Source organism: Panthera tigris, chromosome E2 (genome assembly GCF_018350195.1).
Source record: "Panthera tigris isolate Pti1 chromosome E2, P.tigris_Pti1_mat1.1, whole genome shotgun sequence".
NCBI lineage: Eukaryota > Metazoa > Chordata > Mammalia > Carnivora > Felidae > Panthera > Panthera tigris.
In genome coordinates this window covers 34,228,086-34,249,696 of record NC_056674.1, presented here as the reverse complement: position 1 = coordinate 34,249,696, position 21,611 = coordinate 34,228,086, and the positions used below count along the sequence as shown (strand labels likewise).

At 56.1% G+C, this 21,611-nt stretch overlaps 2 protein-coding genes across 5 annotated transcripts; one reads left to right on the top strand and one right to left on the bottom strand.

The window, feature by feature from the left end:
• The first annotated feature begins 241 nt into the window (after positions 1 to 241).
• DOK4 (docking protein 4) lies at positions 242 to 12,698 on the top strand. 4 transcript variants are annotated; one of them, XM_042969408.1, is made up of 9 exons: positions 242 to 321; positions 5,570 to 5,819; positions 9,313 to 9,420; positions 9,585 to 9,699; positions 9,981 to 10,100; positions 10,191 to 10,380; positions 11,092 to 11,230; positions 11,386 to 11,509; positions 11,627 to 12,698. In XM_042969408.1, the coding sequence occupies exons 2-9, from the start codon at positions 5,754 to 5,756 to the stop codon at positions 11,743 to 11,745; spliced, it is 981 nt and encodes a 326-aa protein (XP_042825342.1). In that variant the 5' UTR covers positions 242 to 321; positions 5,570 to 5,753; the 3' UTR covers positions 11,746 to 12,698. The 4 variants fall into 4 exon arrangements, with proteins under 4 accessions (XP_042825342.1, XP_042825339.1, XP_042825340.1 ...); XM_042969406.1 differs by adding an exon at positions 4,903 to 5,003 and having other exon boundaries at positions 268 to 321; positions 11,386 to 12,698; XM_042969405.1 differs by having other exon boundaries at positions 11,386 to 12,698.
• A 300-nt stretch (positions 12,699 to 12,998) lies between these two features.
• On the bottom strand, positions 12,999 to 21,606 carry POLR2C (RNA polymerase II subunit C). Its single transcript, XM_042969409.1, has 9 exons — positions 21,468 to 21,606; positions 21,236 to 21,285; positions 18,844 to 18,912; positions 18,645 to 18,697; positions 15,627 to 15,755; positions 15,153 to 15,204; positions 14,767 to 14,935; positions 14,547 to 14,621; positions 12,999 to 14,021 (listed from the first exon to the last, which is right to left on the bottom strand). The coding sequence occupies exons 1-9, from the start codon at positions 21,551 to 21,553 to the stop codon at positions 13,877 to 13,879; spliced, it is 828 nt and encodes a 275-aa protein (XP_042825343.1). The 5' UTR covers positions 21,554 to 21,606; the 3' UTR covers positions 12,999 to 13,876.
• Between the last annotated feature and the right edge of the window lie 5 nt (positions 21,607 to 21,611).

Below are 21,611 nucleotides of genomic sequence, written 5' to 3'. Positions count from 1 at the left end.
CCGAGGGCGAACTGAAGGGGCGGTGGAGGCGAGCTGGGGGCGCCGGGGCGGAAGTGCGTGCCCCGCGGCTCGGAGGAATACGGCGGGGGCGGGCCTCGGGGCGGGCCTCGGGGCGGGGGGAGGCGGGACCCCGGCGGCGGGGCAAATGCAGCCGAGTCCCAGCCGGAGCCCAGCCCGGCGGCCGCGCCTCCCTCGCGCTCACCGCCCGGAGCCCGGCGCCGCCACCGCCCCGCTGCCCCCGCCGGCCGCGCCGTGACGCGGGTATGAGCCTGGCCCGCCGCCCGCCGAGCAAGCGCCCCGGGCCCGGGCCGTGGCGCCCAGGTAACTTGGGGGGCGCGAGGTGGGGAGGGGGCACCTAGGCCACGCCCGAGCCCGCGAGACCCTGGGCGACTCCAGCCCGAGAACTCTCCAAGCCCATGGGACCTACCAACCCTATCGGGGGAGGGGGCCTCGGGGACCCTCCCACAAAAGCCCCCCCCCCCCCCCCCCCCGCCCCAGGCCCCTGAAACTCTCTCCGGGCTCCTCCTACACCAGCTCTCGCCTACAGGGGAGCCCTGGTCGGGGCCCTGACCTCACCTGTGCCCCACACCAACCGTCGGAGAAGCCCAGGCCCCTGTGGTCCCCACTCGGGGCCTGCCGCCCGACCGGGTATATCCCAGCCCATCGCAGCCCCCAGCTTCCTCCCCACTTTCCTGCTCCCCATGGCCTGCTCTCTCTCAGCTCCCCCAAATTCCAAGAGACCTGTCTACCCTAGCTGCCCACTGCCCACCACACCTGCAAATGGTTCCTATCCTACAACTTAAACTCATGGTCAGCTCCCCTCCTCTCCTGGAACCTTCCTCCGCTGGCCATAGGGGACTGTCCACCTTCCCCTCCTGCCAGAGCCCCCAAGGCCCAGCTTCCAGTTAAATGCTTTCTGTCACTGCAAAGAAGCTTGAGAAGAGGCTGAGCACCTGGGTGATGTGGGCAGAGCAGGGCCTCTGTGCAGCCTGCCAGCCCCAAGCTGTGGGTGCCTGGCAGTTGCCAGGATACTTGGATGGAGCATTTGGGGTGTAGGGGTCTGCAAGTCAAGGGCAGTGAGGGGCCTAGCAGGATTCCTGGCCGTGGTGCGAGCCTGGTCTTGTTTAGTGCAGATTCTTTCCTTGCCCCTTTCAGAGAGATGTGGCTGGAGTGCAGGCCATTCCTGCCCCCCTTGCAGGATGGGTTTCAGGAGCTGTGACCCCTCCCACCCAGTTGCTTGCCTCTCTGTGCTTGGGTGCTGGCTACTTTTAGCTCTCCCTTCTCGGGCAGGGCAGCAGGGCTGGGCATGACCTCACCCTACAACCCTGACCAAGATGGGGAGGCCTGGCCACCATGTCAGCAGTACTCTCTCCCCTGAGGCAGCTTTGAACCCAGCTGGGGCCTGGCTGGTTGTTCAGGAACAACAGTTTGCTGACCATGACAGTCAGCCCTGGGAAGGCCCCAGGACCCGGACCCAGGGAGGTGGGAGCCCATCGCTACTTAACACGCGTGTGGAGGTTGAGCTGGGCCCTGCCAGGTGGCTAAGGGTGGTGGTGGGAGGAAGGGTGAGGAGGACAAGTGGAGAGAATTATGCTTTCAGTCCCCAATTACTGAGCACTTACTCTGCACTAGACACCGTTCTGTGCACTGGGATGGAGCTATTAACTAGACAGACAAGGCACTGATGTTCTGGAGTGTTCTAGGAGACAGCGGCCAAGTAGCAAATGAAGAGCTGAAGGAACAAGACAGTCCTATAGTGATGTGTGTGATGAAGACAGTGAAGCTGGATAGAGGCTGACTGGCGGGGCTTCTTTGGCTCGGGTGGTCCGGGAAGGCCTCTCTGAGGAGGTGACCTCTGAGCTGAGACCGGAATGAAGCATTGAATGAACCTTGGGACCGTCAGAGGGAACAGTGTTGTAGGCTTGGAACAGCAAGTGCAGTGGTCCTGCGTGGGAAGGATTTAGGCGTGTTGAGCAACAGATAGAAGGCCGTGCGTGCTGAGCCGGGCAAGTGTGGGGGAGACGGGCCCAGAGGGGTGGGTGAGGGGCCCAGAGAGAGCAGAGTGGCAGTTGCGTGGAGGCATAACATCATTTGCCTGACTTAAGGGCCCAGGAGACTGTGGCTGTTCAGATGTTCCCTCATCCCACTCTGTCGGGTTGGGTACTTGATCCGTCTTGCCACCCGCCTTAGATGAGACCCGCAGTGTCTGAACTGGTGGTTTCTTCAGGGGATTTGCATGGGTGGAGGCAGAGGGTGGGATGGGAAGACGCCCTCGTGGCCCCCGATAACAATCACACTGGGGGAGAGAGGGCCTGAGTACAGGTGATGGGAAGTGTTCCTGGTGCCGGAGAGAATCCCTGCCGATAGGATCTTTGCCATGGGGCGAGACAGGGAGATGACAGTGAGGCGTGTCCAGGTAGGGCTGTCCCTGAAGCCCTGATAAGATCCTATCCCCCACTGGGTGGGGAGGCCCGGCCAGGCAGGCAGCCGCTCCTGCTCAGTCATTGGTTGCCAACAGCAGCAAGTAGCGTTTGTTCTGGAGCCAAAGCCTCCAGGCAGAATCCAGGTGCAGGGAAGGAGTGCTCAGAGGGGCTACCCTATGGGGCTGGGAGGCCCTCCCCCGCCACTCTGCTGGGCATCAGGGAGTCTCCTGCCCTTTCTGGGGAGAGCTGGGGGAAGGGGGCCTTTGAGTCCAGCTCTCTCTGTACAGGAGCCCTTAGTGGCCTGGCTCAGGGTGGGTGCTGTCTCTGGTTGGGCAGCCATGTTGATGCCAGGCTGGGAGGAGGAATGGGGGTCCCCCGCTCTCCCCTGCAGTACTCAGGGGGCTGCTGAGCACTCTCTGGGTGTTCAGAGCTGAGCTCACAGGCCTGAGACATCAGGCCTTGAATTAGTGGGGCATTCTTTGCAGCTGTGGGCTCGAGCGAGGCAGAGCTGGTGGTGGCCCAGGAGTGATGGGGAAAGTGGCCCCAGGTGTGGCAAGGCAGGGACTACCTCAGCCCGGTGCCTGGACTTCTGCGTTCCACCATGAGGCCCCAGTGGGCCCTCACAGGCTCAGCCCGGGGCCACCTGTCCAGCTTAATAAATAATACAGTCCCTCAGGGGGATGAGTTAGTTCTGGGCACCCCCACACCGGATCCCGTTGCCTGTCCAATTTGGGGGTCCACCTGTTGACCTTTCCCCCTACCTCCCTTACTCCCCTTTGCCATACCATTTTGGGTCCCAGGCTGGGTCTTGCTCTTGCAAACTTCATTAGGGTCTGAGTGTGGCCAGGAATCCCTGTGACTTAGGGCCAAAGAGGGAGCTGCCGAGCCTTTGCCCCCCGGGCTTCCCGTGGAAGATTGCTCTTTTGCTGGGTTATTTCCGTGGGGCTGGCTCTAGGGCTTAGGGTGTGGGCCTGTGGACAGACAGGGCAGCGTGCTCCTGAGAGCTTGGCATCACAGTCACTTGGGAAGGTAGCTGGTTGGCGGGGCCATGACAAGAGGCCTGAACTGGGCAGGTGGAAGGCTTCGTTATGATAGTGTCACAGCCCTTGAAATAAAAATAGCCTTTGTTTTGGGGGCGGAAGCTCTGGGTCCAAAGTGGGCAAACAGGTACCCCCATGAGGCATTTCCTCAAAGTGGGACTTATTTTCTCTTTTTTTTACTGATGGGGAAACTGAGGCATGGAGCAGGCCGCTGGATTCACATTCCTGGCTGTGTCACACCCCAGGCTCCCTTGAATGAACCCAGAAGGCTTGTGGCCAATGGCCAGCCTTGGAGGGGAATTTAATGGAGGTGGTCCTTGCTGTGGGGGCGAGGCAGCCCCATGGGCAGGCAGTAGAGACAGAGCTGGGGAAATTTACCAGTCTCTGGCTGCCAGAGCTCAGGTGTGGTGGGGCTGTTTGGGGGTCAGTGTTGGGAAGGGGACCCTAGACCAGACTTTATAGGAGGAAAGCAAACCACTTGGATATCCCATCTGGGAGGGTCTTGGAACCCAGGGGGGCCGGGATAGAGGGACCGAATGGGCAGGGAGGCAGCTGAGGGTGTGCGGAAGAGGCTATCAGGGTGCAGGTAAGCTAGGGGAGCATCACCCTCTTTGCCCATCCCCTTGTTTGTGTGTGCCCACGGGGGGGTAGGCCCATCTGTTCCTTGTTAGGTACTCAACAGACCGTCTTCCAGGAGAGTAATTAATGCCAAGTTGCTGGTGAATCCAGCAGCAAGCCTGTCCCAGGGCTTTATCCTGGCGGCCCAGCTGCCCTGCTGACCCCAGAAATGCTGTTCCATTCCTAGCCAGCAATCCTGGAGACACGGGGGGCCGAGTTGCCGGCAAAGCCCCTGCTTCTGAGCCTGAATGGTAGAGAGGGCTTGGGTGGTGGTAGGCAGCCAGAGATGGCCACAGGACGTTCCACCTTGCCTTCCCGCCCCGGGCCTGCCTCCGTCACCCACTCTGAAACTTCTCATTCGTTGCTGGCTGTGCCCCAGACTTGCTGTGCTACATTAGCCATGTTGCTTATCCTTTCTGGGCAGCTTTCTTTTCCCCCTCTGCGTGTAGAATGGGTGTCGGACTGCACCATTGCTGAGGACCCCCTCCCCTAGTCTTGGTCTTAGCTTTTATCTGCCTGATTCAGAGCGGCCCCTGCTGGCATCCCCATTTCCTGCTCCCTGTAGACTTCCCCTTGGTGCTCCTCACCGCTCTCTGGCTGTGTCCTCTAATCCAGGGCCAGGTGACTGCTGGCTCTGTCTGTAATTAACTCCTGCCCATGCTTGGGACATGGGGCACTCAGCGCCAGCACCCCCAGACCAGCGGGTTCTCCTAGGGCCAGGGAGAGGTGACTGTTTCCACAGTGGCCACCTCCAGTCGGCCCAGCACATTCCTCAGGCTTATCTGGGGGCCCGCCCCGCTGGACTCTGCCCTCCCACCCAGGAAGCAGTACCCAGAGGAGCTACTGAAGAGTTCCAGGGGCCAGGATGAGGGCCTGAGTGGGCTTGACTCTCAGCCTCCCTCCTGGGGCTGGAGAGAACCAGGTATAGACTGGCAGGGGGAGGGTGGGCAGAGGGATTTGGGGGTCTGCTGAGACTGACCAGGCAGACTGTCATGAAGCTCGGGGAGTGTGGATTTCACTCACACCAGACTGTGGGCCACCTCCTGGGCACCCCACCTCCCCTCTCTCGGAAGGCTCTCCCCTGAGGCCCCTGTGCATGGGAGGGGGCCTGGCTCTGGGAAGGTCACCTTAAGTCTGCTCCAGAGTTGTAACAGGAGATGGGACAGGACAACGGCTCCTGGGCCACCTCCCTCTGTTCCCACCTCCACAGTGGGAGCCGGCGCCAGCCCTTCCAGGAAGGGGTTAACCGCCAGCCCCAGCCGTGAGGGAGGGGACTGGGCTGGACCATTTTCCTCGCTGCTGCCTCCACCTCGGTTTTCCTGAATGGTTCTGTCGTCCCAGGGTGGGGAGGGAAGGGAAGGAAGAAGGGCGGGCGGAGGGAGGGAGGGAGGGAGGGAGGAGTGTGGGAAGAAGAAGGAAAAAAGAGCGAGACAGCCAGGGGAAGAGAAAGATGTCACTGTCTAATCTCCCTGTCATTTTTATTTCCAGCAGGCGCCGGGCAGAGGAGCTGCTAGAACAATGCTGAGGCGGGCGAGGTGAGGAGCGGCCCTCGCGGCCCCCCCGACGACGGAGTGTCTCGAACAGGTGATAGGAGGATCCGGAAACCGAGGCCACCTGGGCATCCCTCCCCTCTCTCAGCCAGGCCCGGCACCCCAAAGGCAGTGGGGAAACCATGGCGACCAATTTCAACGACATCGTCAAGCAAGGCTATGTGAAGATGAAGAGCAGGAAGCTCGGGGTGAGCCACCCTCCGAGGGGCCTTGCCGAGGGACGGGCGTCCGAGGACCTGGTCTGGAGCCTGCCGCGTCCTGTGCGCGGGTGCCCGCCTGGGGCCGCATCGCGCAGTTGTGGTGTCGAGGCTTCTGGCCAGCCGGCTACCCGGCATGTGCCTGCTGCGGCCCCCGCCCGAGCAGGGCTGGCCGGCGTCCCAGCGGCCGGGCCAGCGGTGGCGGCCGACGACGGGCAGGCGGCTGCCCTGCCATTGTTGAAGTTGTGGCCAGGACAGCGGCTGGAAGTGCGGGGCTGTGTCTGAGCCTCTCACTCCCCCTTGCCTCCTCCTCGCCTCGCCTCTCCTCTCCTCTCTGTTTCTCTTCTCCCTCTCTTGGCCCCTTTTCTCTTAAGTCCCTTGGTCTCCCCCAGCTTCCATTGCTTTCTGTGTACGGGTCCTTATGTATTTATTTTGGCTATTGCTTTTACTGTTAAAGGAGTGTGTGAAAAGGAGAGTGGTTGGCTGTGGGGCAGGGCAGTGATGTGAGGGTGCAGAGGCTGGTATTTATGTGGTTTAGGAATGAGAACTTAGAGCAGGATGGCCTGTGGCTCTGGGACAGGCTGCTTTCCTCTAAGTTGTTGGCGGTGGCTCCTTGTGCACTGGGTGCTTGGCCCAGAGCTGGGGGCTTACTTACAGGGTCTGTGGGGATGAGGCCTCAGATACACCTCTGTGGGCATGCGCCCCCCTCACGCCCTCCTGGTGAATACAGTCTCCCCTCAACCCCCAGAGGGTATGACCAGGGGCTCCTGGGACCAACTTAATGATCTCAGTGAGGTTGTCCAAGAGCTGCCTCTGTTCACCTGCTGACCCTCTCCTCCCTCCAGTGAGGGCTCCTTCCCCAGTAGGAGGGTATCCTCGGTGACCGAGGTGGCCCAAGTCTTGTGTTTTCACGGGGTCTCCCTTCTCTATCTTCCTCCCCTCCCCCATTGCCCTGATGGGGGTGGGGTGAGATCAGACTTCTCAAGGCTTCCTGGCTCAGCCTGAGTGGGGTGGGGGAGGAACAGGGCTCTGATATGGTTTCCCTGCCTGGAAACCAGACCAAGCAGGGCTGGCCTTGGAGAGGGGTGGTTCTTGCCCCTCCCCCCCTTTTGTGGTCCTGCGCGCCCCTGTGGGCGTGTGTTCTGCCCAGAGTGTAGGAGCTGAGCTGTAGGCATGTCTGGAGTCTTTGCTAGATTTGGATTTGTATCCCAACCTGGGTTTCAGTCCAGGAGACCGTGACTGGGTGGGCACCACCTTGCTCGGGTCCTGAGAGAGGGATGGAACCCAGGTGGAGCACAGAACTAGAGAAACTGAAAATGAGGTGGGGAGGCCAAGGGAGTAGGGGCCCAGCTTCTAGTATGGTTCCTCATTCCTGTGGGCCTGGGTCTAGCAGGTCCCTGGGGCGGGGGGCCCACCTGGGCCAAGGCCCTGCCCAGTGCAGAGCTTACGGGGAAACGAGAGCCCCCTTGAGGCAGCCACTTGCACTTAGTATCAGACCTATTCCAGGAGGAGACCTGAAACCAAGTGGCCTACAGGTGGACACAGCCAGTGGGAGAGATTGGGAGCTGGGGCGTGGCCAGATCCAGTTTGGGTCTCCCCCTACCCAGGGCATTCAGCCTGTCCCTGCAGGTCTGATATGAGGGGCTTTCAGCCATTCTTGTCCCAGGGCAGCCATTCTGGTCTCAGCTCACAAAGGTGAGCCAGGAGGGGCTGAAAGAGCTGGGGAACAGACCCTCCTACCCGCCAGGGCCTTCCTCTGGCAGAGCTGTGGCAGAGTGTTTCTGAAGTGCTGATCAAAGACCATGAGAAGTGGGGAAGGAGGGCTCTTGAGCACAGTGGCTCCCTGGGGCTGTGCGTGTGTGCGTGCCTGTGTGTGTGTGTGTGTGTGTGTGTATCTGTATCTGTAACCAGGCAACCAGGGTGCTCAGGCCCCTGGGCCTTCTGCCCCTACACTGCAAGCTTCATGGAGCCCAAGTTGGCAGGGCATATTGGGGTCGACAGCCTTCATTCATTCATTCATTCATTCATCCAGCCGTCCATTCACGGTCTCTTCATATGGTCATTCACTTCTTCAGCAGAGCTGTGTTAACAAGGTTACCAGGATGTGAGTGAAGATTCTGAGAATAAAGTACAGTCTCTGTCCTAAAAGAGCTCCCCAGCTAAGAGCTGAGGCCTGCTGTGGTTTAGGTGGATAGGCCAGGGGCTGAGCCAGGGCCCTGAGTACAGGAGCAGAGATACCTCCTAGAGTTCCAGGTGGTCCCAGAAATGGCCTGGTTCTGAGTGGCTTCTTGGCCTGGGGCCCTGCCTACCCGGGACCTGGGGACTGAGTGGCAGGGCCGTAGGCATGGGGCTATGGGCCTCTTGCTTCCTCTGCTCTGGGCACCCCCCAGTCTCCCTACTGTTTGCCAGTGAGAGGGGGCACCTGTGATTTCTTGGAATAGGCTTTGCCGGGCTTTTGCAGTGCCCACTGACAGAGTAGGCTGAGAGAGAGCCTGGGGTGGAGGAGGGGGCCAGGGAAGGAAGAGTCTGCAGACTGGGCCGGTGGCTAGGCCACCACTGGGGGTGGGGGTGGGTCTGACAAGCCAGTTTGCCCTGGAGAATGGTTGGCTCCCTGCACCCTGGCTCCTTGGCAGTCAGGATAAGCCCATGAAGCTCTAGAGAATCAAGGCAGTTTTAGGCACGGGGTCATTGGCAGTAGTTGGACAGGAGGGAACCTCGCCTGGGGAGGCACTATGCTGTGGGGTAACCCCAGGTTCTTGGCTCTGCCCCTCTGGGGAACCGCTGAGAGCCTCTGGTTCCCCAACTGGAACAGGGAACTAATCCTGACCTCCTATACTCCAGAATGTCAGAGAATGACAAGAGAGGGTGGCCAGAGATGAGAGGGGGTATTACCCCCATCAAGAGCCCTCCCCTGCCTCTGAGAACAAGGGCTGTGGTGATGTGCAGGCTTAGAACGGTCGAGGGTCTGATCCCCTAGGACACTCCCTCTGTTGTGGCTGGCACTTCCAGAGCCCTGGGCAGACTGCTAGGGGTGGCCTCCAAATAGCCATTCTGGATCTAGCCAGCGCTTTAAAAATATCAGCACTACCATTTATCAACTGTTACTTATTGGTGCCTCAGTTTCCTGTCTGTAAAGTGGCAACGATCATCAAACCAACCTCAAGAGTGAGCCTGAGATCGACTGTGAAGAACACTAGAAGTACAGAAGGGAAACAAATGTTGGCTATTTATATTAAGCTTCGAGTTGAGCAGTAAACAGTGATTCAGAGCACTTTGTGCAACCGTCTTGCAGAGCCAGGGACGAAATGCCTGCTTCCTCAATTTGGGGAGGGGGCTTCGCTGCTGGTCCCAGGTTTTCTCCTGGGCTGGGTCTCCAGGGAAGGCTGTGTAGCACTGCCCCCTGTGGCAGGCAGGGGTTAGTCAGGGCCACGTTGGGTGGGAGTGGTCCCGGGAGGTCTGATCCCACTGCCCTCTTGCCCCACAGATTTACCGGAGATGCTGGCTGGTGTTCCGGAAATCCTCCAGCAAAGGGCCCCAGCGGCTGGAGAAGTACCCAGATGAGAAGTCAGTGTGCCTCCGAGGCTGCCCCAAGGTTAGGGGGCCTGGGTCCTAGCTACCCCAGTCTGTAAGCAGTGATGATTTGCCGAGCCCTGAGGTCCAAGAGCACCCTCCTGGGGGTGGCACCACTGGGGTGGGGGTGGGGGTGCAGAGGGAGGCATTCCAGCCTGGCTCAGTCTCTCCTGGATGCTGTCCCAGGTAACTGAGATCAGCAACGTCAAATGTGTCACGCGGCTCCCCAAGGAGACCAAGAGGCAGGCGGTGGCCATCATATTCACCGACGACTCAGCACGTACCTTCACCTGTGACTCAGGTGAGGAGCGGGGGCTGGTTTCCAGCCAGACTCCCCTGGGCCAGTCATGGTCCAGTGGTGCAGTCGGGAGGAGGCAGAGCAGGACGAGCCCTGGGTGGGGGTGAAAGTAGTGTGGGGGGGTGGGGCTTGGAGGGAGCAGGCCCCCAGGACAAGGGGAGACAGGCAGGTAGCATCCACTGGCCTCACTCTCTCTGCCTTGCATGGTGGGATACTCTGGGCTGAGGGCAGATGGATGGGCTGCTGGGGGACCCTGGGCTGGCACGAGGTACCATTTTCTCTAGAGCTGGAGGCGGAGGAGTGGTACAAGACACTGTCTGTGGAGTGTCTGGGGTCACGACTCAATGACATCAGTCTGGGAGAGCCGGACCTCCTGGCCCCAGGAGTGCAGTGTGAGCAGACAGGTGAGGCCTGCCGCTGCCAAGGGGGTGGGAGGAGGGAGGAGAGTCCTCCCCTGGGGAGGCTCCAGCCCCACTCCTCCTCTCCTGCTGCAGACCGCTTCAATGTCTTCCTGTTGCCCTGCCCCAACCTGGATGTGTATGGCGAGTGCAAGCTGCAGATCACCCACGAGAATATCTACCTCTGGGACATACACAACCCCCGCGTGAAGCTCGTCTCGTGGCCCCTCTGCTCGCTGCGTCGCTATGGCCGGGATGCCACACGCTTTACCTTCGAGGCTGGCCGGTAGGACCCTCCTGCCCCCCAACCCTGTCCCACCACGATCATGCTGTCGGCCGTCGTTCACTCTATCAGGCACTGTGCTGGGAGCTTATTTATCAGCATAGAAAACCAAAAGGGAACGTAAAATTTCTAGTTTATAGATGAAGAAATTGAGGCTCACGCCAGGAAGGTCAAGTGCGGCAGTTTCAAACTTCTGGGGCTCAAATCAAATGCTGGCCCTGGCACCTACAGCTCTGTGGCTGTGGACCACGTCTGTTTTCTTCATCTGTCAAATAGAGGATAAAAAAAAGTACTCCACCTCCTAGAATTACGGTGAGGATTGAGCTCGAACTCTGGAGCCAGCCTGCCTAGACTTAAATTCTGTGTAATCCCCTGTATAATCCTGGCTAAGCTACTTACCATCAGTAGGCCTCAGGTTCCTCATCTGCAAAATGGTTTGAGAAAATTCAGAACAGGAAACTAAAAGTGCGCAGACCAAAGGGACGGGAGAAAAACCTGAATGGGTTCATTCCTGTAAGGCGTTTAGATCACTGGTACACAGAAAATGCCCAGCATGTTTGGGCTGTGCGGCCAGCACCCCCGGAAGACAGAGGGGGTGGGGTGCAGAGGGCCTGGGGCGCGGCCAGTCTGCGGTGCCGGAAAGCCGGACCCAGCTCGTGTGTGCGCGTGGTGCAGTCCCCTCTACCTCGCCCTCGGTGCCTCTCGTGTCCCTAGGATGTGTGATGCCGGGGAAGGGCTCTACACCTTCCAGACACAGGAAGGGGAACAGATCTACCAGCGGGTCCATAGTGCCACCTTGGCCATCGCTGAGCAACACAAGCGCGTCCTGCTGGAGATGGAGAAGAACGTGAGGGTGAGGCAGCGGGCACTGGTCCAGGCTACCGGGGAGGCTAAGAGCATGCCAGTTGTCTCCAGCTGGCGCGTACGCCCGAGGCCGGCAGGGTGCTGGGCTGGAGGCAGGCCGTCGCCCCCGGAGCTAACGGGAGGGCCCCCTTCTCTGCCCCATAGCTGCTGAACAAGGGCACGGAACATTACTCATACCCCTGCACGCCCACCACCATGCTGCCCCGCAGTGCCTACTGGCACCACATCACAGGTTCCCAGAATATTGCCGAGGCGTCCAGCTGTGCCGGTGAGTCCCAGCGGCGCCCCACACTCACCTGCCACAAGGTCCTGTGGAGGACCGGGCCTTCTGGGCGGGGGTCCTTTGACCTGCGTCCAAGTCCTGAGCCCGCCTCCGTGTCCACAGGTGAGGGGTATGGGGCAGCCCAGGCCAGCTCAGAAACGGACCTCCTCAACCGATTCATCCTGCTAAAGCCAAAGCCCAGCCAGGGGGACGGCAGCGAGGCCAAGACCCCAGCCCAGTGACGGCAGGGCCGGCGTGCGCCAAGGACCGCCGGGGCTGCCTCTTGCTGGGCCGACTGCAGCGTGTTGTGGAGGCCCTCGAGGGGCTGCTGGCCAAGAGCCTGGAGAAGCGGAGCAAGCGATCCCTTCCTTGCCCCCAGGGTGAGGCTGGACCAAGGCAAAGGGCTGGCCACACCGCCAGAGCATGTGAGGGGCTGGAGCTACTGTGGGACTATATACTGTTAATGATTTTAATATATATGGCTTATGACATATTCTATACTCCTGAGATTTCCCCCATCCCTCCCCGATACCACATACAGTTTTTAATCCCATGACCGGGTCACAGTCAAGGCTGTTTTTGAACGTGAGGGCAGCTGTTCCCTGTCCTCCGTGGCACAGCCCTCCTGCTGCCAGGACTTGCTTGAGTGGCCAGGGCCAGAGGAGGGAGACAGAGCTCCAGGCTGGCGCTGGGACCGCTGGCTTTCCCCAAGCAGCCCAGGGGCTGAGACAGCAGGTGGCTTCTCAGTTCCTCTGGGCCTAGAGTGGCACAGGAAGGAGTTGAGCTTCCACTGTGCCTCTTGGCAGCCTTGCACTTGGGAGTTTTAAGCAGAGGTGACATCTGGTTGACACCTCAGGTGAAAATCTGGTTTTAAAATGTAATTTTTACACAGGCTCCTTCCTGCTTAGTAGGCTGAGAAGATCCCCCAGGGGTGGGGGTGCAGGTCACCTCAGCGAGGAGGGGGAGGGCCGGTCTGAGCTCTTCCCCGCCCCGGGGCCAGGCTGCGGGGAGCACCCCGCCCGCACCCTCACTGACCTGGGGGTAGGCGATGTTCCAGCAGAGGGAGCCCCTCTGCCCTGTTTGGCCACCCTATGGCCGGCCAAAAGCACTCGGAAACCGAGCCCTTCCCATCTCCTCTTCCCCACATGGTGCTGAGGCTCCCTGCTGAAATGCAATTAAAGCAATTGATTTTCTAGTGCTGGTATTTATTGACTACCTTGCAGAAGGGCTATCTTTCTATTCCCATCAAACCCTCAGTTGCGTGTGTGGGGTTTTTTTTTGTTTTTGTTTTTTTTTAAATACTTTAGGGTTCTGATTTGTGGAACAGACCCTGTTGTAAATAACCACTATTCAAGCTGTGGCAGAATGATACAGCAAGAGGCCCCTCCAGGAACGCCCTGGAGCCAGAGAGGGGCCACAGCCAGCTCGGCACCAAAGGCCTTGGAGAGGGAGGTAGGGCCGGCTGGCTCAAGTTAGTGGCACGATGACGCATGAAGGAGATTATGTTGTGCTCTTTATTGCCAAGAATAAAAACTTTTAAAAAGACAACTCCTGAATCAATAAATATCCCTTCCTTTCTGTACTGAATCTCTGGTTTTCTCCAGGCTTCTCCTGCCAGGCTGCCTAATTAACTACTTTGGGCATGATTCTACCCTACAGGGGTAAGGGGTCAAGGCCAGACCTTCCCTTCATTAAGGCCCTTGCCCCCCAGCACCCAAACTTAAATAATCAGGCTACTGGCAGTGAAGTTCATAACGGGTAGAGAATGAAATACAGGGTTTACCTGGGGCAGGGAGGCAGCCAGGCTCTAACACTCTTCTCTAAGGGTTCTCAAATTAGGGACACTTGGAGATTTGAGCGAAGTGCCAGCAGCCTGGCTCTGGGCAGGGACTGGAAGGGGTTGTAGGCAACTTGAATAAGGGTTCTAACACTCAATCCTAACACCGCAAGTCCAAGGTACAACTGTGAAACCTCCAACTGTTGGACAGAAAGGGTTTGAAGACCTGAAATGACCAACAGAAGAGAGTCCAGCTCAGTGGTTCTCAACAGACTCCCCCAAAGGCACATAAGAAAACGCGTTGGAAGGGATGTCCTGGGGAATGCCATTGGCAATGAGTGGGCAGAGCCAGGGACGTGAGAGGTCTAGTAAAAAACTGTCCTGCCTCAAATGCCAGTGGCATGCCTGGCAATCTGAGCAAAGCTGGGATAGGCCACCTCTTCCATACGGCTCCCTTTCTAGTGGGTACTGACGGTTTGCCAAGAAGCCCGAGCCAACAGCTGTCCACATCCCAGGAGCTAGAAGAGGCTCTGGAGAGAGAAATCCAGCTGCTGGCCCAGATGCCTCTCCTTTTTTGTTCAAACAGGTGAGCTGTGCTAGTTTATGGTTAGGACATCACTCTGGATCTCGTGGCTTAACTGGGTCTGTAAATCACTCAGCTTCTTCTTCAATCCAGAGAGGGCTGACAGGACAATGGTCTCAGGGCGCAGAGAGCCACAGGACTCGACGTTGTAGTAAAACCTAAGAGGAAGAGTCTGGTGAGAGCCCTCTGCGAGGCAGGTTGCCTCAGCCAAGCGTCGGCCTCGGATCATGCGCTCTCTCCTGGGTGGCTTCAACCTCTTACTAACGGGGGTCCTGCTGCACATTACGGGACTCCAAGGAGGCCACGGCTAGCTCAAAAAGCTACTGGGGAAACCTTAAAACACTTCGGAGTGGATGTGTTCCACATGGAGACAGTGGAAGGTCAAGTTAGCAGTGGCTCACATTCACTGTCAGAAGACTGGTCACTTCTGGCTCTGGGCAGACCTCTTCTTTGGGGATTGCACATCAGAGGAGGAGCAGCATGAACAACCGCAGGGCCCCTCATCCCACAGTGACCAAGGGGGATGATCACCTGCCCTGGGACCTGCACCCACCATGGATTCTGCAGCTACCCTTCCTTCCTCAGCTCACGGGCACTGGGACGTGAGGGAAGGGTCTCCCGACTCAGACCTTGCACCAAAACCATACATTCTTACACACTTCATGTGCTGGCCTGGATCTTACCTCTCTGGCTTGCCGTTGGGGTCGTAGGGAGCCTGTGACTCATCTTCATCCAGCTCTGAGTACTCGCTCTTTGGCCTGAGGTCAAACACAGGTCAGCACAGGGCTGCTACAGCTGCTTTTAGGGCACTATGTCCACAGTGAGCCCGCCCTGACCCCAGTGACTGAGAGCCATTTCCACACCAGCCCACCCTAAATGCCTTTACTCCCAATGAGAACATACCATTCCTCAGGCTTGGGGTACACTGTGTGCCTCAGGGCATTGTCAGGATCATATTCAAAAGCCACCCCTGCGGTAGGGTTCCACTTGGCATGCTCCTTGCCAAAGCCCTTTTTGGCATAGGCTCGAAGTCTCAGCTCCTGGCCCTTCCTCAGCTTGACGATGAGGATGTCTGTGGGGAGAGGTGTGAGTCAGTCGAGGGCCGACAGAGACACCGTCCCCTGAATTTTGACCCAGAATACCACCAGAAGACCACACAATCAGGAAAAACGGCCCAAAGGTCAGCTGACAGAGACCAGGGAGCACGAGAAGCTGTGTCTGGTCTTGCCTCCGTGCTGGCCTGCAGAACGAGCCGGGCAGAGATCCGCATACTCCCCCCAGCCCCTTACCGTCCTGCTCCACGTAGTCATTGGGGTCATTATCTCGGTTCCGGGATGTCACCTGGAGGGAGCCCAAACAGAGGCATTTATTAGCTGCTCGTCTCCCCAGTCACCTCTTCTGGCAACCACGTTCCCGCACCTGCCGACCAGGGACAGGATGCCTGGGAATGAGGGGTACTAGGACTAAATCTGTGCTGGAGCTGGACTCCAGCCTCTGCCTCACGGCCTGGTGACAGCCTTTTCAGTCAAAACAGTACCCTCTCAAAGGGTCCTCGGGTGACAGAGGGTGGGCACACAGCACAACAATGCTCCTGTCCACCCTGGCTACTGTCCAGAATTATTAGCACTTTTAGGCACCAGGCTCAGTTGAAGGCAGAGGGTAACACAAGGGAAATCAGCATCTTGTAAGAAACCACCGAGTCTGGCTCACTTCGAGCCAGGAGGAGAACAAAGGTCCTGGGTAGGACACTGTGAGACACTGACTGGAATGACCCGGGGGCTGTTGGAGATGAGGTCTCGAGACGTGACGTGACGAGTCTGATCTTCGTTGCACCGCACGTCAAGAGTGAACTCCACTGAGCACTCGGGGCAGAACTCTTCGCACGTGCAGTCCTGAGGCGGGAAGACAAGCAGGAGTGAGCCTATGGAGAGGTGGTGAGCCCTGAGCTCCCTGCTTCTAACACCCAGTTCCTTAGATTTCTTAATGTAAAAGGGCTGCTCTCGGGCTCCAGGCTCTCGTGGGCCATGCCAATCTGGTACACCATTCTCCCGGGCCGCCCAAGTGCAGGCCCTTCCCAGTTAGAGACCACCCGTACCTGTTGACGCCTGGGTTTACTTTCCACCTCCAGCAGCTGCCAGGCCGTCACCGGGAGACACATTGCTAAACTCTCACCCTGGCCCTCGGAGCGCCCTTCTTCAGGGATACAAGGCGTTAAGCAAGAGAATGATGCTTTCACGCTTTAGAGTGCAGCTTCCCATGAACTATGTGGACTAGCTCGGGAATGCAATCATCATTTAAAATAAAATGATCCAGGCAACAACAGTAAAGTTCTTTCAAGTTCTAGACTACTTTTTCTTTTAAAAACAAAGCAAAAAAACCTTTCCATAATGGAAAATTTCATGCATTCACAAGAACAGAGCAAAGCAGAAGAGACTACCACCGCGTAACCATCACTCGGCTTCAATAATTAGCAACAGTTCTTTAAGCAACGACTCTTGAAGCAATCCATTCCCACGTTAGGGACCATCTGCTGCAGTTTAACTTCAGGCAGGTTACTGGAATGTAACCAAGCAAACTGTTCGCCCCTCAGGCCAATGAGGAACATCTAACCTGCTTCTGAGGTTTTTCAGACAAGGAGGAAGAGCTAGAGGCCACACCTGGACAGTGTGCAGTCACACACAGGTGAGGCGGGCAGGCAACCGAGACCCTAATGAGAAATATGAAATGCCTGGGGTGCCTGGGTGGCTCAGTCGGTTAAGCATCCGATTCTTGATCTCAGTTCAGGCCATGACCTCAGTTCACAAGATGGAGCCCCGTGTCCGGCTCTGTGCTCACAGGGCAGAGCCTCCTTGAGATTCTCGCTCCCTTTCTCTCTGCCTTCCACTACCCCCCTTCAGAAATGAATGAATAAGTGAATATAAATATATATATGAAAGAAATGGAAGGGGAGCACCCGGCTGGCCCGGTCAGTAGAGCATGTGACTCTTGTTCTCAGAGTTGTAAGTTCGAGCCCCGCATTAGGAGACAACAAAAAGACAAAAACAAAAACCTACTAAAAAAACACTAAATTAAAGAAACTGGCATGAAAGAGATGAAAAGGTACACAACCTCAAAAAAATATATATCATAAAGGAGAGGGATCTGAGATTAAGAGCCTAAAGAAGTATAACAACCAAATGCATGCATGGATCTTTGCTGGATGACAAAAAGCAAGAAAGGACATGTGAGGGACAACTAGGAAAATCTGAATATTTGAAATACGACAAAATAATGCTCATAGTCTTAAGCATGATGGCATAGTCATGTAGGAAAATATCCTTATTTTTAGGACAAGCATGCTGAAGTAGTTAGGGGAAAAGTGTTATGGTATCTGCAACTTTCAAATGGTTCAACAAAAATAACACGGATAGGAAAAACAAAGCAGATGTAGTGAAATATTAGCAATTGGTAACTAAAGCTGAAAGTAAGTGGCTGTTTATTATTTGATTCTTCTAACTCTTCTGTAGATTTTCAGGAAAAAAAAAAAAAAACAAACAGAAAAAAGGAGAGGAGACCATAACATCTCTGTTCAGCAAATACTAGAAAAACACTTAATGGATGGAACTGCTAGGTCATGGGGCATGCATATCTTTACCCACGACATTGCCAAACTGTTCAACTGGTTGTACAACTGTCCCCACCAATATCTGTGATGTTTCATTTCTTACGAACAAAAATCTGGAAACGTGAAGCAAATATTGCAAAATGTTGGACTATGACAAGCTGTTTGGTGGGAGCAAGAGTACTGGTCAGATTATCTCCACACTTTCCTGTGTACTTCAATCTCTCTTTAAAAAACACAGATTTAGGAGTGCCTGGGTGGCTCAGTCGGTTAAGCATCCAACTTTGGCTCAGGTCACGATCTCACAGTTCGTAAGTTTGAGCCCCACGTCGGGCTCTGTGCTGACAGCTCAGAGCCTGGAGCCTGCTTCGAATTCTGTGTCTCCCCCTCTTTCTGCCCCTCCCCCGCTCACACTCTTATCTCTCTCCCTCTCCTCTCAAAAATAAATATACATTTTTTAAAAATTCAAAAAAAATAGATTTCTAACACATATCAAATTAGCCACACAAAAATGGCACGACCTTGGGAATATTAGAGGATGGGCTGATTAAGGATCACCCAAAGCCACCAAGGGGGAAGAGTCTCAAGCTGTTATTTAATGGAGCCCTGGGGAAAGGATGCAGGGAACCTAGTCCTGTCCCACTCCTCCCAAGTCCAAGGCCTGTTAACATATCACAGGAAGGAAACACGGCCCTAGAGGAAGGGCCACGTTTAACGAGGACCACCTACAAGAGAGGCACATATCTGGCAGACAACAGCCCTCAGGTGCTGCTGTGGGGGACAGCCCCACTCTCTTTCCTTGATCTCACCCCTACCTCTCCCTAACTCCCTAACCTTCTGTTGACTCCCTTCAGCCTCCTAGACTCCCGTTACTGGGAAAAGACACCCTGGAGAGCAGAGTCTGAACAGATCAGACTCTGAAAAGGCAGAGCCCCCACTGCTTGGTATAAATGGGTATTCTGGTGTATACCCCATCTTGTGTGGCTGGCAGGAGAAACTCCCTGATGCCCCTGGAGCCTGATCATCTGAAGCCTGGCAGGACCAAGGACCAGTGCCTGCTTGGGCTCTAAGGCAACATTTCCATGCTGTCTTTCTAAAAGCTAGAAGGAAAACATCAGGAAAATCCCTGAGAACTGAGCCCCCTACCCCCACGCACATCCCACCCAATCACACAGCATACCCGGGAGTATTGCAGCTTGTCCACAATGTCGTCACTTGTGAGGGGGATTAGTCCTGGAAGAAACAGAAAGACATTTTAAAGCAGTCCAAATGGTCAAGTCAAAAGGAGAACCTAGAAGCCCCCTTGGGAGTGAGGAGGCTCCCTCCTCTGACACCAGGCACAGCCCCCTCCCTTCCACCTTTCACAACCCGGCACTCACCGAGCCTGTGAGCGATGAACTCATCATGAAGGACTGAAGAGTTGGCATCAATTTGAACCCAGTCAATGGCTAAAAAAAACAAAACAAGAAAGCAGACATGCAGTTCGGCCACCAAATTAAAGACCTCGAGCAGTGGTTCTCAAGATTTAAGAAGCACCTGATGCTTACTAAATTGCAGGGGCCTGGGCCAGACTGCCAGAAACTGATTCCACAGCTCCAGTGGGGGCTAGGAATCTGTATTTTAACAAGAACCACATGCAACACAGCCTCCATCCCTACTCAGGCAGATTTAATGCAGGGGGTTCCCTGTCCCACACAAAAAAATACTGACTTAGGGAACAGCATGGCAGGTTTCTTTAAGCTGAATATTTCTGTGAGAAGCATTTACATCTGCTATCCGTGTCAACACCAAATCCATAAACACAAACTACTTGGGCACTTAAAAGTTAGGGAAAATTGGGGCACCTGGGTGGCTCAGTCGGTTGAGTGTGTCTGACTTGGCTCAGGTTATGATCTCACGGTTCGTGAGCTTAAGCCCCGTGTTGGGTGCTGTGTTGACAGCTCACAGCCTGGAACCTGCTTCAGATTCTGGGCCTCCCTCTCTCTCTCTCTCTACCCCTCCCCGGCTTGCATTCTCACTCTCTCTCTCTTAAAAAAAAAAAAAAAAAAAAAGGTCAATCTCACAGAGGTAACACAGGCCCATATCTCATTTTATGATACAATGACCAAATTACTCAATTTAACTCTTTATTATCAATCAACCAACACGTAAAGAATTCCTTTAATGTGCACATCATACTAAGTATCAAACCCAATTCCTACCAGCAATGAGCTAGTAGAAAGGACTGTATTCCCACACACACTTGACTTAAACACATTAACACCTGTATGCAAACAAATTCATAAATCAAATGGCATTGGAGCCCAACTACCAAAAGGGGTGTGGACACTAGGAATGGAAGTCAGAAGAGGACCAGTTAGGACCCAACCCGCTTTGTCCTATACTTTCTATTGTTTCCCCAAGCCAAGTAAGGGCCATAAGCCAGGCTTTTCTGACTCCGCCTCCTTACTCCCAATAACCCCCTACTCCCACGTGCCCTTACCCTCTCCTGCGCAGGTGTAAATCCTCTGAGCCTCCTACAAACCAAGCCTTGCCCGCCCTCTGTGATACAGATACCAACACTTCCTCCCTGCAAGCTTTCCCCTCACAAAACTCTGTCCAGACTAAAGACACTTGTCCTATTTTACACTGTGTTATATTTGTGTATGTCTTGTCTCTACCTCAAGCTTCGGAGAATCCTGGAGCTGGGGTCTTCAGATGTCTTAACATTTGTATTCCCCCTGTGGTCTGCAATGTAGCAGGTGATCAGAATCATCTGCAGAACTGAATGCGTGGGGCAAATGGCATTCAGCCTCTAATGTCAGGGCCGCCTCACAAAGTACAACTCCCTCATTTTACTCATGATGAAACTGAGGCCCAGAGACATGGAGTGGTCAGGGAGGAGGAGGAGGAGGAGGAGGAGGAGGAGGAGGATCAGCACGCCAAGCTCTGAGTTGAAGAAGTGCCTGGGGATTGCCATGGTGGAAGCCCCACGCTCTCCTTCACCAATCCCTTGGCCTGCTTATTTCCTTAGGAGTCTGCACACTTGTTGTAGCAGCCGAGTTACATTCCTTTCTCCAACCCAAACTTGGAGTTGACACTCCGAAAATACCTGTAGTATATTTATAAGGGTGAAAAATACCTGGAGCGACGTGGCTGGAACCAGAGCCGATCCTCCTCCCTCTAAACGCCAACAGCACTGTAGCTCTACTTCTCAACTACTGACCCAAGGCTACCCCGCAGCAGCGTCAGCTGCGGATTCGCCTTTCCCGGGCAACCCCACTGTGTGCTCCATCAGGGCAAGAACCCTGCACGGTGCAGCCTTGCAGTCCCAGTTCCTAGCACCCTGCCTGGCACTTACGTGTTCCCTAAGTGCGGCTGAAGGACCGGATTCATAAAAAGACATCTACCGGTACTCAACACGAGGCATTTAGGAGAGATTCCGTTACTCAATCCCTGCCCTCGCTCTGCAAGCACTGTTAACGTCCGAATGCCACGGAGAAAAACACGGCACGCAGCTGAACACTTGCCCAAGTTTCACAGGGGCAGTAAATGAAAACGGTGTTCAAACCCGAACACGCAGACTCCCGAACCCATGCTCTTCGCCAACCCGTAGGTTAAGAGTGGACCCAAGTGGCCCTGGGCCGAGGGTACAGGGTCTTATCAAATCTCCAGCACTGCTGTCCTTTCAGAGCCCCCACTACCGGCCCCACCAGGCTCTGGGTGTGGGCGGGCAGCGGCCCCGAGGTGTGTGGGGGCGTGTGTGGGCAACGAGAGGTGGGGTTCGCTTACCTATTATGGGCACCTCGGCGATGAAGACCCTCCGAATGGAGTTGGCCACCCTGAGGGATGAAAACCAATCGGCGTGAGGGCGCCGCAGCATCGACGCTGGCGCCCCGCGCCCACGGTTCCCAAAGCAAAAACCCCGCCATCCGAACGCAGCTCTAGGACACGACCCCCACCCGGCCCGCGCTCGAGCCCCCCGCGCTCCACAGCCGCCAGCCTCTTCCCTCAGCGGCCTTACGCCAGGTCCGTGTTCTCGATGATGAACTTGACATTCTCGTCGGTGAGCTCCGTGATCCGGACGGTGGGCTGGTTGGCATACGGCATCGTGCCCAACCACCCGCCGGAACCTAGGACTTAGCACCCGTGCGCCGCCGCCGCCGCC